The 16,413-nt window shown below is 36.3% G+C and overlaps 1 protein-coding gene and 1 pseudogene across 3 annotated transcripts in view; one reads left to right on the top strand and one right to left on the bottom strand.

The window, feature by feature from the left end:
* Positions 1-12,537, top strand: part of CCDC186 (coiled-coil domain containing 186) — a 56,784-nt gene extending 44,247 nt beyond the window's left edge. For all 3 annotated transcript variants that reach the window (XM_078346547.1, XM_002756610.6, XM_035269148.3), the window contains 6 exons: positions 1,842-2,097; positions 2,954-3,143; positions 4,310-4,390; positions 5,434-5,644; positions 6,986-7,205; positions 7,880-12,537. In XM_078346547.1, the coding sequence (XP_078202673.1) occupies positions 1,842-2,097; positions 2,954-3,143; positions 4,310-4,390; positions 5,434-5,644; positions 6,986-7,205; positions 7,880-7,963 (1,042 nt within the window). In that variant the 3' untranslated portion in view covers positions 7,964-12,537. The remainder of the gene's footprint in view (positions 1-1,841; positions 2,098-2,953; positions 3,144-4,309; positions 4,391-5,433; positions 5,645-6,985; positions 7,206-7,879) is intronic.
* A 3,209-nt stretch (positions 12,538-15,746) lies between these two features.
* LOC128929181 (ubiquitin-conjugating enzyme E2 variant 1 pseudogene) lies at positions 15,747-16,253 on the bottom strand (annotated as a pseudogene).
* Between the last annotated feature and the right edge of the window lie 160 nt (positions 16,254-16,413).

Genomic DNA, 16,413 nt, shown 5'->3' with positions numbered 1-16,413 from the left:
TCTGCCTTCTTGGGTTCTGTCCTGATTATTCTTCTTTATCCTTTATCTCTTATTTCTCTACTCTCTTTTTCTTTCTACATTTAAACATAATTGTCTTTTAAAAATATCAAAACTCCTATGGCTTTTCCCTGCCAGCTGATATTTCTCCTTTCGTTTGCAGCCAAGCTTTATAGAATCTTTTGTATTCATTCTCCATTTCCTCACTTCCTATGTTCTTTACCTCTCCACTTCATTCTGACTTCTACCCAACATGTTATTAAAAATTACTAATGCCTCTCTGCATATGGTAGATACATCTCAGACCCACTCGTGCTTGAGTTTTTATTATCTTTTAACACTGTTGAATTCGTTTGTCTTTCTTGATATTTTTGTTCCTTTGGCTTCATTTCCATCATGTGCTGATGCTCCTCTTACCTTTTGGGCAACTCTCTCTCAGTCTCCTTGGCAGGTTTCTCTTTCCTTCATAAAGCCCTCTTGTTCTAATTTTATTGTAACTTTGGGTGATCCCAGCAATTTTTTATAGTATGCTGCAGGACTTTTGAATCATTATCTTTAGTCTTTTTCACTAAGCTCCAGGCACAAGTATCAAAGATACCTCAAACTTCGGCATGTCCAAAATCGGTTTCTCTGTCCTGCTCATACATATGCTTCTCACATGTTCCTAGAATGAATGATGAGTGCAGCAGCCATGTGACTGTCCAGCCCAGCAGGCTGGGGGCCATCTTTGGCTCTTCCTTCCTTCACCTCACACATCTAACCAGTCACAAAGTATGAGTGTTGCTAAGTCTATAACATGTCAAGTCCATTTACTTTTTACTTCCCTGCTGCTACTACCATAGTCCAAGCTATTAACAGTTCTCACCTGGAAAACTCCCACTGTTTGTAAACTTTTTTTCTGCTTATATCCTCTCTATTTTCTAAACTACGGTTAGCAGAATCCTTTTTAAAAAGGAAATCTCAAAACTGTTCATTGATTTCCCACTGCCTCAGAGATTGTCTAGTGAGTTCCAGTGCCTTAGCATGGCTTGTTAGATTAGTGACCTGTCCCTTGCTGCTTCTGTGTCTTCTCTTTTTTCACCCTTGTATTTCAGCTATAACTGTTTAACAGATGTTAATGGATTGTTTCCTACATGCCAAACTCTGTGTTAAGTGCTATGGATATAGTACGGTCCTTCTTTTCATCAATATTGAACATCTGTTAAGACCAACAAGAAGTTCTCTTATTCCCTTCCCAGCTTTTAGCACATACTGTTCCCTTTACCTGGAGCATATTTTATTCTCCAATAACTCCGCCTTTGCTTTTAGGTCAGGGATCAACAAACCATGGCTTACAAACCAAATCCAGCCCACCGCCTCTTTTAGTAAATGAAATTTTTTTGGAACACATCCACACTCATTCATGTAGTATCTATGGCAGTTTTTATTGTATATTGCAGAGTAGAACAATTGTAGCAAAATCATGTGACCCAGAAGCCAAGCTTATTCCCTATCTGATCTTTAAAGAAAAGATTGTTGACTCCTGCTTTAAGTATTGGTTTGAGCATCACTTACAACAGTTTAGGCAAACCCACTCTGTGCTTTTATCATCAGAAATGTCTTTTTACAGTCATATAGTTTCCCCCTTAACTAAAAGCTCTTTGAAAGCGGAGCCCATGTTGGTCTTGCTCACTTTTCTTTCTGGCTGTTAGTTCCTGGCATATATTAGGCATTTATAAATACTTGGATGAACAAATAGAAGTACCTTTATTAAGCATTTGACTAGATGAAAATTCCCCAGCCATTAATTTAATGTCTTTTAATGGTTTATTTTTTTTTTCCTAAATATAAACTTTGTTTTTTAGAGGTAAACAAGAAATTGAAAATTTGAAGGAAGAAGTGGAAAGTCTTAATTCTTTGATTAATGACCTACAAAAAGACATTGAAGGCAGTAGGAGAAGAGAATCTGAACTACTACTGTTTACAGAAAGGCTCAGTAGTAAGAATGCACAGCTTCAGTCTGAATCTAATTCTTTGCAGTCACAATTTGATAAACTTTCCTGTAGTGAAAGTCAATTACAAAGCCAGTGTGAACAAATGAAACAGACAAATATTAATTTGGTAAGTATAAATTTACATTTCTTTAAAACAACATAACAGGAAACACAAATTTCCCTAACAGTATAAAAGTAGTGGTAGTTGAACTAAGCTCTTTTCTGGGTACCGACTTTCTGATGGTTTCCACTGCTATAAGAAATCTAAGTTTTTTTCGGAGACCGAGGTGGGTAGATCACACGAGCTCAGGAGTATGAGACCAGCCTGCCTGACATAGTGAAACCCCATCTCTACTAAAAAATACAAAAATTAGCCTGGCATGGTGGTGGGCGCCCATCATCCTAGCTACTCAGGAGGCTGAGGCACAAGAATTGCTTGAACCTGGGAGGCAGAGGTTGCAGTGAGCTGAGATCAGGCCACTGCACTCCAGCGTGGGTGACAGAGTAAGACTTTGTCTTAGAAAAAAAAAAGAAATGTCAGTTTTTCCTCAACTGTTATAATTTGTAATAAAATTTCTTCCTAAAATGATTATGAAGAATATTTAATATTTTACTTTTGAAAATGAGAAAACTGGTTTGTGTCTCATTGTAACTAGAATCATTATATATTTTTAAAAGGTACTTTAAATTTATGTTCTTATAATTTATGAGAGTGTCTTTAAGTTACTTATAAAAATGATTTGACACTTTAGTCCAAAAATTCAGCAACCTGTATCACATGTTGTTTGGTATGTACAGAATGACATGCTCATTAATGTATGCCCCTGCCTTGCTATATGAGGAAAGTAAACAAAAGCTGGCAAGGAATAATAATAATAGAATCTCCACTATCAAGAACCTTAGATTTTTAAGATTATAAACTGTGAGCAGTAATGGAAACAAACATACTCAAATTGGTGGTTTTTGTTTTGCCTATTGTTCAGGAAAGTAGGTTGTTTAAAGAGGAAGAACTGCGAAAAGAGGAAGTGCAAACTCTGCAAGCTGAACTCACTTATAGGCAAACAGAAGTGAAAGCATTGAGTACCCAGGTAGAAGAATTAAAAGATGAGTTAGTAACTCAAAGACGTAAACATGCCTCTAGTATCAAGGATCTTACCAAACAACTTCAGCAAGGTATAAAATTCTTCCACACTTAGACCGTGAATGTGTTTGTTTCTTTTTATCATTAAGGATTTTATAGGAAAAAAATCTATTTTATGGTTCTTCCACATTGATTGAAGCTGTGTGTTCTCTTTATTAGTATTAGTAAATCAAATTGCTGAACTTCTTGAATTGCGTGAATAGTCTTTTATACTAAAAATATCTTGTATGCTAAAGGACATTTATTCACTGAATCACAAAACATGAGAATTGGGAAAGTAATGTTAGGGCGTTAGTATGTAAACTTTTGATCACATACTCCTGTCAGTAAAAAGTGCTTAGGCATTTGTTCTCCAATGTACATATGTTTGTTTATAAATTAAACATATGTTACTCTTTTATATATATTAGCAAACATGAACAATAGAAATTTTAGAACATCTATCTTTGAATATGAATATACACAGCAGTTCTGATGTCTTCTCTTTTCACATGTCTGTGATTTCTTTTGTGCTGCATCTAGGCTACTGGCATCTAGGATGCAGATACTCCAGATGCATCCTCTGACTTGGAAATTGTTGTGACTTAACTCTTCATCCGGGTCTCAGGAAACAGACCCCAAAAAGTTATAAATTACCCAAACACAACAATTGACTATTAGAACTAGATCCCAGATTTCTTTCATTTAAAAATTCATACAATCGTTGGGTGTCTGTGCTATATGCTTGGGATACAAAAATAAATAAGACATGTATTCCAACCTCCTATTCTCTCCTATTTCCCATTGCTTTCTTTGTGTTAAAATAGAGTGAAATATAGTAATAAACTAAAAGGGACTTAGCATTTACTTAATAGGAATATATTCAGATATTTGCCATATAAGTATAGATGTAATTAAAGGGGAATTTGGAGGAAATTTCTGGTCCTGTTAGGATCTTCTAAATCTTTCAATACTTTAAAAAGTTAACTCCACTGTAATTAAGTGATGCCAGTATCCGTTATAATGTTGTTTCTGTATATTTTGTACTTGACTTGTACATTTTCAAAGAATGACACAGCCCTCTGCCTAAAGTATGTATTCAACAGCTTTCTCTTGTCTATGCCATTTTGCCTCAGTGATTTTAGCATTTAAAGTCAGAGATGGTGGGAGCAAATGGTCCTGATCATTGTGAGGAATAATCCACTTCTTTTTCCTACAGCACGAAGAAAGTTAGATCAGGTTGAGAATGGAAGCTATGATAAAGAAGTCAGCAGCATGGGAAGTCGTTCCAGTTCATCAGGTAAAAGACTAGTGGCATTTCCCTCCTCCACTCCCTCCTCCTCCCCCCCTCCAAAAAAAAAACTAGTGGCTCTAGTTGTTATTTCATGATTGATATAAAAATAAGTAGTGTTTTTGGCTGGGCTCGGTGGCTCACGCCTGTAATCCCAGCACTTTGGGAGGCCGAGATGAGTGGATCACCGGAGGTCAGAAGTTGGAGCCTGGCCAATGTGGAGAAACCCCATCTCTATTAAAAATACAAAAATTAGCTGGGTGTGGTGGCTCACACCTGTAATCCTAGCTACTCAGGAGGCTGAGGCAGGAGAATTGCCTGAACCCAGGAGGTGGAGGTTGCGGTGAGCCGAGATCACGCCATTGCACTCCAACCTCGGTAACGAGTGAAACTCCGCCTCAAAAAAAAAAAAAAACCTAATCTTTGTAGGGTAAAGAGGATCAGATTCTTCTCATTAATATTGGTAAAAGCAATACCCAACACTACATAATGCTTACTATATGCCTTTTTCTAAGCACGTCACATATATTCATTTAAATGAGGATAACAATCTTGTGAGGTAAATAATGTCATTATTGCCATTTTAAGATGCATAACCAAGGCACAGAAAATTAAATACCTTGTCCAAAGTCATACAGCCAATAAGTGGAGTAGTATTTGAACCTAGGCAGGCTGGCCTCAGAGCTAAACCCACTATATTGTAACCTCTCTTTTTCTGTCTCCTCTAATACTTCTGTTCCTCTCCTCCCTTCCTCCTCCTCTCTGCTTTGTTCTATTCTCTTATAGTTTAATTTTGGTTTAACTTTAGATTTGTTATTCTTTTTGAGATCCTTGTTTCTCTGTTACCACTTCCTGAGAAATACAGTATACACCTGTTGGTACCTCTGTCACCAGTATATTCAGAAAGAAGAACCTAGGCTAGGTATGACCTGTGTTGTCTTCTGTGTCCAACTCTGTTAGAGTGAATATTTGAAAATGATGCTGGAATAAATAATAGATGAGAGATGATGTTAGATTAAGCACAGTGTCTAAACTGATTTTTTTGTCCTCAGGGTCCCTGAATGCTCGAAGCAGTGCAGAAGATCGATCTCCAGAGAATACTGGGTCCTCAGTAGCTGTGGATAACTTTCCACAAGTAGATAAGGCCATGTTGATTGAGAGGATAGTTAGGCTGCAAAAAGCACATGCCCGGAAAAATGAAAAGATAGAATTTATGGAGGACCACATCAAACAACTGGTGGAAGAAATTAGGAAAAAAACAAAGTATGTATTATTATGGTGGCATCATCTTCAGAATACTATTACTCATATGGCAAAGTTACTGTTTTCAAAATTAGTCATATCAAGAGCCTATCTTTAAAAAAATAATTGTAGTTACTCAATTCCCAGTCTTTTATGATCACCTATTATGTTCTAGGTTTTGGGAATACTAAGATGAAACAAAACACAAGTCTTTAAGGAAAGGTGATAGAGAGTTCAGTCGATGTTAATATTTTTAAGATAATTTAAACAACTTTAGATTTTAAAAAGATAATGCTTTACTTAGCTTTTTATTTTTATGTCTGTGGTTCTAAGAGAAATAATGGAGTTGTGCATTTTTTTTCCTGTTGGATAGGGCATAGTGGGATAATTTATCGAGTACCTAGTAGTACAAGGCACTGTGCCTGTGGCTTAGCAATATCTCATTGATTTTTTACAGCCACTCTGTGAGTGAGTTCTCTCATTTTGCAGATAACTGAGGCTCAGGTCAAATCACTAAATGTTTCAGGGTTACCATTCATCCCGAGTGGCAGACCTAGAGCTAGAGATCCAAACTCTGGGGAATATGCTGTGCCGCATTCCTCTCACAAATACTGTGTTTATGTAAATAAAAGTGTTTTTATATTGTAGGCCTTTTCAATAACGTTTTAATTTTTATTTTGAAATAACTTTAGACTTATAGGAAAGTTTGTCTGTGACTATTAAAAGAAAGAGCATAAAATACAGCAAGTTCTAAGTCTAATAATAGAAAACAGAAAATATTAACAGAAATTGGAGCAATGAAGAAATTGCTCAGCCAGGTATGGTGGCTTACACCTATATTCCCAGCACTTTGGGAGGCCAAGGCAGGAGGATTGCTTGAGGCCAGGAGGTCAACCAGCCTAAGCAACATAGCAAGACCCCATTTCAAAAAAAAAAAAATTATTCAGGCATGGTGGTACACATCTGTGGTTCTAGCTGCTCGGAAAGCTGAGGCAGGAGGTTTGATTGAGCCCATGCAGTGGAGGCTGCAGTGAGCTATGTTTGTGCCACTGCACTCCAGCCTGGGTGACAGAAGGAGACCTTGTCTCTTTAAAAACAAAAACAAAAAAGCTCAAATTTTGATTAATAAGGAGAGAGATAGAAAAGCAATGTTTATATGTCTTTACTCTCTGAATGCTACAATAAAACAAAAATGAGGTAGGTTAAGAAACCATATTAGAAAAGGATAATTCTTTCCTAATATAGTTAGGTTATTAACCTAATACTTATTTTATGCTTGTCTTCATGATTAGTTGACTTCTGCAAATTCCATTGTTTTTAATTCTACAAGTACACAACTGATACTATTGTTTTTTTTTGCAGAATAATCCAAAGTTATATTTTACGGGAAGAATCAGGCACACTTTCTTCAGAGGCATCTGATTTTAACAAAGTTCATTTAAGTAGACGGGGTGGCATCATGGCTTCTTTATATACATCCCATCCAGCTGACAGTGGATTAACATTGGAACTCTCTTTGGAGATCAACCGAAAATTACAGGCTGTTTTGGAGGATACATTACTAAAAAATATTACTTTGAAGGTATTTGTATTTCTCATTCATTTACCAACCAGTAAACATGGCAAAATAGTGTCTGATCTAGCAATTAGATGGGCTGTTTCTGTAATGCAAGGCAGTCATTTTACCCAGAGATGAAGTTTCATGATTTCCTCTTTTTGAAAAGTATAGTTTTTTATATTAGCGAGGAAAGATGAAAAATAGCAAAAATTAATCTTGCTATTTGATAGGACACTAAGATGAGTCATTACATTTGCATTGGATGGGCTTTGACATATAATTAGTTTTAATTTCTGAAATAATGTTTTAAGATTAGGGCATTTCTGATTTATTTTACAGCTTTTTTTTTTTTTTTTTTTTGGCAGTTATTATCTGGCCCAACTATTTTATTTTTGCAGTGGGTGGGCCTTGAAAATTAGTAATGAATTTAAAAATAATTTTTAAATCAATAATAGTAATCATTTTATTCATTAAAAATTGCTGTAGCTTCAGTAGAAAGTTTGAGTATTACTTTGAAATGGACAGGAGTACTTTACTGAAAACTGCTGTGCCCCCGGTTTATCTGACATAGCATTTAGGACTAACCATTATTTCGATTTCAAAATTTAGGCAAAAAATAGTTCAGACTGAATTGTTTTATTTATTATACTTAGCCATTTTGTTTTCCTCTTTCTTTTCCCTCACCCCAATTATTAAAGGAAAATCTGCAAACACTTGGAACAGAAATAGAACGTCTTATTAAGCACCAGCATGAACTGGAACAGAGGACCAAAAAAACCTAATAGAAGCCTCTTGCTCAGTAAACAGACAAAAGTCACACCAGGAGTAGATGCCACTGACCACTATTGTTGGAAACTCTCTTCCACTTTATGTTTCAGCCAGTAAAAATTTGTTTTGCTTCATCTGTACACAAAAGTTTCCTTTTACAATATGAATGCATTGCTGTATATATTGTAAGACTGAAAGCTTTGATGAAATTTGTTTTTGTATGGTGCAATATAACAGCCTGTCATTGAATCTCAACAACTTTATTTACTTATATTCATATGAAGTGTTGAACATTACAAGGGCTTTTATAAAACCCTTTGTTCATATTTCTTCCCTTTAAAATATGATGTCAAAAATGACTCACCTTTTAAAAATTATGCATGAAAAGACAGGTGGTAAGCATTCAGTAATATGCTGTTTGTCCAACATCAAGACAACTAAAAAAAAATGATAAAAAGTTTTGTTTTACATTCCAGCAAAACATTGAGTGAGTTTTAGGGATACATATGAAAACTTAAATCTTTTAATTTCAATTTTAATGAAAGCTGAACTTGATAGGAAAGCTAGCTGTTGGTAACTAGCAATGATCAAGCATTGTTTGCCTCTGTCAGGTTTTCTTATCTGTTTGGGGGATGTTTTTTCAGATTCTGGTTGTTTGAGTTAATGGGTGAATTTTTAAAGTTTTTAATTACTTAAAATATTATTTTAAATTATATATGAATTTAGAAAATTCCTGTGGCATTTACTTATATTTTAAATTGTGAAATGGATTCAGTCATTAGAGCAGAGAGATGAATAGTTCTTTGAAACTGAAATGCTTTAGTTTTACTGATACTGTGTAAAGATAGATATTTATGAAGAACCATTTTCTAAGAGAAACCAGCATATGGCACTATTAACTATTTCATTTGAGCACCATTCTTTGCTATTGATATATTACTTATGTATTATAATGGAGTGACCATATAGGTCCCCCAAATGTGATGTTTCAATATATTTATTTGAAACATAAAGTCGGCGAGATGCAATAGCTCACACCTGTAATGCCACCACTTTGGGAGACCAAGGCAGGAGGATCACTTGAGGCCAGGAATTTAAGAACAGCCTTGGCAACATAGCAAGACCCTCATCTCTACGAAGAAATTTTAAAAAGTTATCCAGGCTTGGTGGTACATGCTTGTAGTTCCAGCTACTTGGGAGGCTGAGGCGGTAGGATCACTTGAGCCCAGGAGGTCAAGGCTACAGGTGAGCCATGATCATGCCACTGCACTCCAGCACGAGCAGCAGAACAAGACCCTGTCTCTTAAAAGACCTCACACATACCTAAAATAAGTATATCTCTGTAACCAAAGGAACTTAATTTTAGATTCAATTTTTTCTATCTTGTTGAATTTTTTACAATATTTAAGAAATACACTTAAGTGTTGCCATAGTATCACTATTTCTATGTCATTGAATTTTTTCTCACCCCTTATTATTTCTCACTTATAATTTCTGAGTATGAGTTTTCATATTTTATTATTTTCAGATCATTAATAAGATACTTTGGCTCTTGTGCAGATATTGCAGCAAGCCTTGTTTGGTTTGGATTTTTGCTTTCCTTTTTCTCCCACTAAGGGAATTAAGTTTTGAGATGATGGATTAAAACCCTGTGAAGAATTGTATGGGCTCTAAAAGTTGGGCTCATGGTGGCAATATCCTTTTAATGTGTTTTAACATTTTTAAATCAACTTAGCATTGTTTAAAAAGATAATTTACTAAGGATTAGATTATTTAATGAATTTTTTTCCTATATATTGAGTTACATGTTATCCCAAAACCAGTATCTTTTCACTTCAAAATGAAAATATATGTTCAAAGATATTTTATTTTTAGAATAGTTCTAAAAAGTATTAATCTTAACATAATGTGTCTTGTTTTTTACCAATAATAATTTATCAAAATAAGGGAAAGTGCAATCAGATCTGAATTATTTTACCACATTTCTAGACATACTACTTAACACTCCTGAAGACTACTTTGAGTAGGCAGTATAACTAAATTTTTCTGGTTTCTTATAATACAGGTTCATAAACTAAAATTTTTTTTTCCCCCCAAGGCACAAAATGTATAATGGAGACCAAATTGTGATCAGATCCATAGTGTCATATGCCTGTACACTTTAAAATATATATACAGTTTAAACAAAAATGCACATTCCAGTATTAATATTTGTGCTACCATCTACAAACAATATTTTGACTTTATTACCTTTTTCCCTTTAAAGGTTAGAAACTTTTTTTGAAGAAAATGCTTTAGTTTCCTTTTGTTCTTCAGTGTCTACTGTGTGCTTTTGAATATGGATCAGGACTGAGCAAAGTAATCTACATAGATCAGAGATAACCTATCTCTGTACTGATTCACAGACAGCTCCTGATGTAAGGATTTAGAGGGCCTTCTCCCATCTGAATGAATATATGGTGAGAAGAATGGGGTGTCGGAAAAGGAAAATGATCTGGATAAATCTGAGACCTGGTGGCGGGGGGAGGTTTGTTTTATTTGTTCATTATTAGTTGTACATATCAAAGGCTGTTTTGGTTAGTTAGCAATATTTTGGTTTCTTTGAGATTTTTTCTGTGTATGTATATGTATACACGTCAGTAGTTTTAATTTTGAAGTGAATACTTGCCGTGATTTCATTTTCCCCATACCACTTCAGATGTTAGCCTGTTCATTTTTAAGGATCTTAAAATGGTAGATTTGGGCAGAAGACTGAATTTGAACTTTCATGGTGGCTTTTTGTTTTTACATTCTATCTTTGTAACCATTTAAAGCGATGTAGCTTGAAATTCAGTTTTATCAGGCTACCAACATGTTATTTATTTATTTAATAAACACATTGATTGAAAACCTATACTATTGTATTGGCACCATACAGGGTATTGTGTTTATACTAATGAGCAGACCAGACAGGGCATTTCCATCCTCATGGAGCTTATGGTCTAATGAAAATATCTGGGGCCAGGTGTGGTGGCTCACACCTATAATACCAGCACTTTGGGAGGCTGAGGTGGGAGGATTGCTTGAGCCCAGGAGTTTTGAGACCAGCCTGGGCAACATAGCAAAACCCCATGTCTACAAAAGATACAAAAAATTAGCCAGATGCAGTGGCACATACCTGTAGTCCCAGCTACCCAGGAGGCTGAATTGGGAGAATCATCTGAGCTTGGGAAGTTGAGGCTTGCAGTGAGCTATGACTGCCGCTATACTTCAGCTTGGGTAACAGAGTGAGACCATGTCTCAAAAAAAAAAAAAAAAAAAGGAAAGGAAATAGCTGGAAGACAATCAGAGCAGGTCTTGGGCCTCTGTGGCTTCTCAGCCCTTTTAACTAGGCTGAGAAGAGGGTTTATCTACTTGTGCAAGTGGCCCAGAAATCTCACTCTTACATGAGGCTTTGGAAAATCCTTTCAAAGGTACGCTGAGAGCAAATTACTGTTTTCCTGGTCGTTCTGCACATTTCCTAACTTTTTGTCACAATTTGGTGTTTTATTTTTATTTTGAGACAGAGCCTCACTCTGTCACCAGGCACCAGGCTGGAGTGCAGTGGCACAATCTTGGCTCCCTACAACCTCCACCTCCTGGGTTCATGCAATTCCCCTGCCTCAGCCTCCCGAGTAGCTGGAACTACAAGGTGCGCGACACTACGCCCAGCTAATTTTTGTATTTTTTGGTAGAGACGGGGTTTCACCATATTGGCCAGGATGGTCTCAATCTCTTGACCTTGTCATCTGCCTGCCTCAGCCTCCCAAAGTGCTGGGATTACAGGCTTGAGCCGCCGCGCCCAGCCCCGATGTTTATTATTATTTAAGATAAAAGAAAAATCCAAAGACCATAAAATGGCATTCGATTTTTTTACCATTTTATTAAATTATTAATGCCTATTTGGTGCTCATAAAGATTAATCATGTCATGCATGTTTCCAAACTTTCTTTTGCAATATATTATTTTCTACAAATTGTTACATGCAAATTTAAACCAAGATAGTAAAAGAAAAAAAAAAATAGAATCCTTAATAATGTAAATGTTATTATTCTGCTACCCAGGTGAAAATATTTTTATAAATCATACTGTCATTTTTGCTTTATGAATGTTGACTCCAGTAGCCTATTTTTTGATAACTTTTTTTTCAAAAGCAGGTTTTTTTGACACCAAAATTGTTCATTTTTAACTAACACCCACCCGTTGGTGGCACTAGAAACCTGAACTTTTTCAAGGATGAAGAAAGAAATAATTGAAAAGGTAATCTAAATGTGGAGAATTTTCAGGAAAATAAATGAAAAATATAATTGTATATTAAAGGTGTATTTTTCTTCTGGAATGGAATTCTTTTTTAAAAATGCAAGTGGCTATCCATTTTGACTGCAATGATGAAACTTGTTTAACTTCCAGAGGACGTGTGTGTGTGTGTGTGTGTGTGTGTGTATTATACAGATAATCTTTAATTTGATTACATTGTTCATTTTGTAAATATATTTGTATAAAATGAAGCTTTTCAAGAGGATTCTATGTATATATTGTACTTATTAAATAGGTAATGCCTGTTTACCAACTTGTAGTTTAATGGCATCTTTAATTATTTGTTTACATACGCAATTTACTAAACAGACTGATTCTTAAGACTGTTGGCAAGGCTTATTCAAATAGCTTCAGTTTTCTTTTTTTAACTAGACTGGGAATTTTTGCTTTCTATAGTTGTCTTTATTTTATCGATATGAATGGAAGTCAGTGAACAATAAGCAGATTCAGTTGAATGCCAGGTTGTATTTTAAATTTTTGTTTAAAAAAGGCCAGCAAAACTTAGCCTTTGTATTCATCAGTTTTCACACTGCTATAAAGAACTGCCCCAGACTCGGTAATCTATAAAGGAAAGAGGTTTAATTAATCACAGTTCTGCATTGCTGGGGAGCCCTCAGGAAACTTACAATCATGGTGGAAGGGGAAGCAGGCATGTCGTACATGGTGGCAGGCAAGAGAGAGAAGGGGGAGGAAGAACTTGCAGACACTTAAAAAAGCCATGCGATCTTGTGAGAACTTACCCACTACCATGAGAACAGCATGAGGGAAACCATCCCCATGATTCAGTCACCTCCCACCATGTCCCTCCCTCAACACATGAGGATTATGGGGATTGCAATTCAAGATAAGATTGGAGTGGGAACACAGAGCCAGACCATATCAGCCTTTTACAAAAGGCTTTGGGCCTATAGATACGTGAAAATTTCTTACTTGATAAGCCAGTGATGTATTCGGATTTTCCATGAAATTACAGAACTCACTTATCATGTAATCTGACTTCAGTAATAAAGAACCAAGTATGTTCAATAAGATACTAAAATGGCATTAATTTAATAAAGTGAATATTTATGAAATACTTCACATCACAAGGCATTGGTTCCCATTGCTTAACAGTTCTGGTACACTTAAGATTATGCCACATAACTTAATGAGTTCTCTATTGTAAAGAATCTCCTGAACTCAAGATCTGTAAGTGTAAAATTAGTAAGGAAAGCTTTCCAACATACTTAACAGTCTGCTCTCAGTAGCTTGTGGATTTGTTTGCAAGAGAAAGGAAGATAAAGGGCTCAGAGGATAAATTGTTAGGTCCACATAGCAGGAGAATAGTAACTTGAACTCGAGGTGATAATTATGAACAGAGGCTTTTAGTGGCTTCTTTGTATTCAACTAACTGACCATTCATGTGGTCAGTATGACCTGAAGGCATGAGATTGGAAGGCCATTCTGATGAACTTACATCTAAGCCTGTTTTTTCTTAACAAAATCAGCTTATGTTAATGCAGAACGAGTACCTGCTCCATGAGGAGCAGCAACGCGAGAGTATTCCTGTGATTAACCAATGCTCATGCTAAGTTTTAATGATTGTCTGAGAACAGTGTAACCAGACATGATATTTCTGCCCCTGTAGAGATGCTCTGTTAATTATTAATTTCTAACTTAGATTTTTTTTAAAAGTACACTTAAAATTTGGCAATAGACAATAAAAAAGACTGCTTATGGAATACTGTTAATGTTAAACTTCACTTACAGGATGTTAAATGCTTAGAACTAACTTTTCCCCAGAAAAACATTAATGGAAACATAATTGCTTTACAGACTTGATAGTTGCTGCTTCAAAAGGTGGATTCACACAAATACCAAATTAAAAAAAAAAAAAAAAACTTTAGTACATCATGAACTGCACTTATTTCTGTAAGCATCCACATTTCAGCAATTAGTGGACCTGAACAGGAAGTGGAAAAACAAAGCAATTTGCTGGGAGGTCAAGCCCGCCAGTTTCAGGGGTCTGCTGTGCACACCAAGGTCTTAATCCCTGCTGAGGATCTTAAGAAGCAACCTCAACACCAAAACCAAAATATGCACTGGATCAAGGTTTTGTTCCAGCTGTCACATTCCAAACTAGACCCCAATGGATTGCAAGGATGACCAAATGACAGCCCTATTAAAAACTTCTTGAATTTTTTAAGAGCAAAATCATTACAGAAAAAAAAAAAAAATTCAGAGGGATCATGTCTGCTTATGAGTGTCTTCATGTGGCCTTTCTTCAAATTTTACCACCAAGAACTCTGAGAGCTAGCAGGTCTGAGTAACCTTGGTGACAATTCTCTTTATCAAAACCTGAGCTAAAAACAACACATTAGCTGATGATGACAGCAGAAAGTGGCAGGGCTGAGGACCCAACATTCATTTTCCAGCCTGGTGGAGAGCGAGTAAGTGCGGTTCCAAAACTAAACAAGGGAGGTCAGAGAAACTTTCCAGCCTTACCTAATGGCTTCTGGCCAAAGCAAGAAAGTGTCATGGAAAGTGTTCGGTGGTGATGGTCCAAAAGGAACTTGAGGAGAGAAGAAAAGGCAGCCCTCAGTAAAGCTGGGGAAAAGAAGATACGGAGAGAGCCCTAAATTCCTCATTGAAAGCCAATTTCAAAGGGAAGTGGAGGGGTTATAATCCATGCTTCAGTCAAAGGTAGGAGTGGAGGAGCATGGGGACAGGATGATGGCTTGGAAGGGTCATCATTTAAGACTTAAACCAGGGAGGCAGGCAAAGCACCCCACATACCCAGCAGCAGTCCCACCGGCTGCCACCTGAAACCTTCACATCTACTTCTGTTCAATAAGAAGATACTAAAATGGCATTAATTTAATCAAGTTAGTATGTATGATGGAACATTTCACATCACAAGGCATTGGTTCCCATTGCTCTAACAGTTCTGATACACTTAAAATTATGCCAAGTAACTTAATGAGTTAACTATGGGAAAGAATTGCCTGAAATCTGTAGAGTAAATGTAAAAGTAGTAAAGAAAGTTTTCCAACCTAATAGTCTGCTTTCAGTAGCCTGTGGGTTTGTTTGCAAGAGAAAGGAAGATTTAGGGTAAGAGAGTAACAAGTCCCCCGGGGTAGAGGGCTGTTGCAGGGAGGGTAGGAACTGAGTGAGCGGTAAGGAGAGAAGGCAGAGCCCCCAGGCCATGTAATCAACCGAAAGGTGATAGTGTGATGTGTCTTTTTCACAGTTAAATGTGCCCCACCAGTTACATGAAAATCAATTTAAATATACGTTCTTGATCCCAGAATTTCAACTATGTTGACAGTAGTTACACTTGACAGGATATTTTATTATAGCACAACTTACATATTTAAAATGGACAAAAAATTAGTATCATTTAGTATCTTAAGAGAAATTTCCTTTGAATGGGAGCTTCCTTTCTAGTTCTTTGAGGTCTACAAGACCTATCTACAAAATTTACTACTGTGGAAAATGAAGACTCCCTAAATTGAATTGTAGGGAAGGGAAAGGCCCATGGTTTTTCTTTTTGATTACACTGTAACACTGTCCTTCAGGAGGCCGAGAGAGTTTCATGTTTTCTTTAGATATTGTTGCGCGCTGAAGCTCTTGCAGGATGACTTCGATGCTTTATGAATTCTGCCATTTTACTAGCATTGACATGGATCTTGGGCCCACCACTCCATTGGAATTATTAACTACATGTTAATTATCATTACAAATCTTAGAAAGGGGGCACTTCTGTGTATTTAGGTCCACATTCTATTTTAAGCCTGGATATTTGGTTTTCATAAATTTTTCTTGGAGGTGCAGTCATTATCCCTGTCCATCCTGTAAGTGACATGTCTTTGTCATCTTCTAGACCCCAGCTAACTGTGCCATCTCCTCTTTTCTGGCCACCTTCAAGTTCTCCTAGCAGTCAGAAACTGCAAGGGACTTTTTTACTCCCAAGCCTATGGTGGCTGCCATCATCCATCACTGTTGCTCCCTAACTCACATTTAAGAGATTTCATTCTTATTTTAAAAAAAAAAAATTCAAGGTGAAGGGAAGCATATATTTAAGAAGTGTTTTGTTTCTGAAGAATTTCCAGCCTTTTTCCAACAGCCAGCCTTTTTGACAGACTACCTG

This window comes from Callithrix jacchus, chromosome 12 (assembly GCF_049354715.1).
Source record: "Callithrix jacchus isolate 240 chromosome 12, calJac240_pri, whole genome shotgun sequence".
Lineage (NCBI taxonomy): Eukaryota > Metazoa > Chordata > Mammalia > Primates > Cebidae > Callithrix > Callithrix jacchus.
This window is presented reverse-complemented; position numbering and strand designations above follow the sequence as displayed.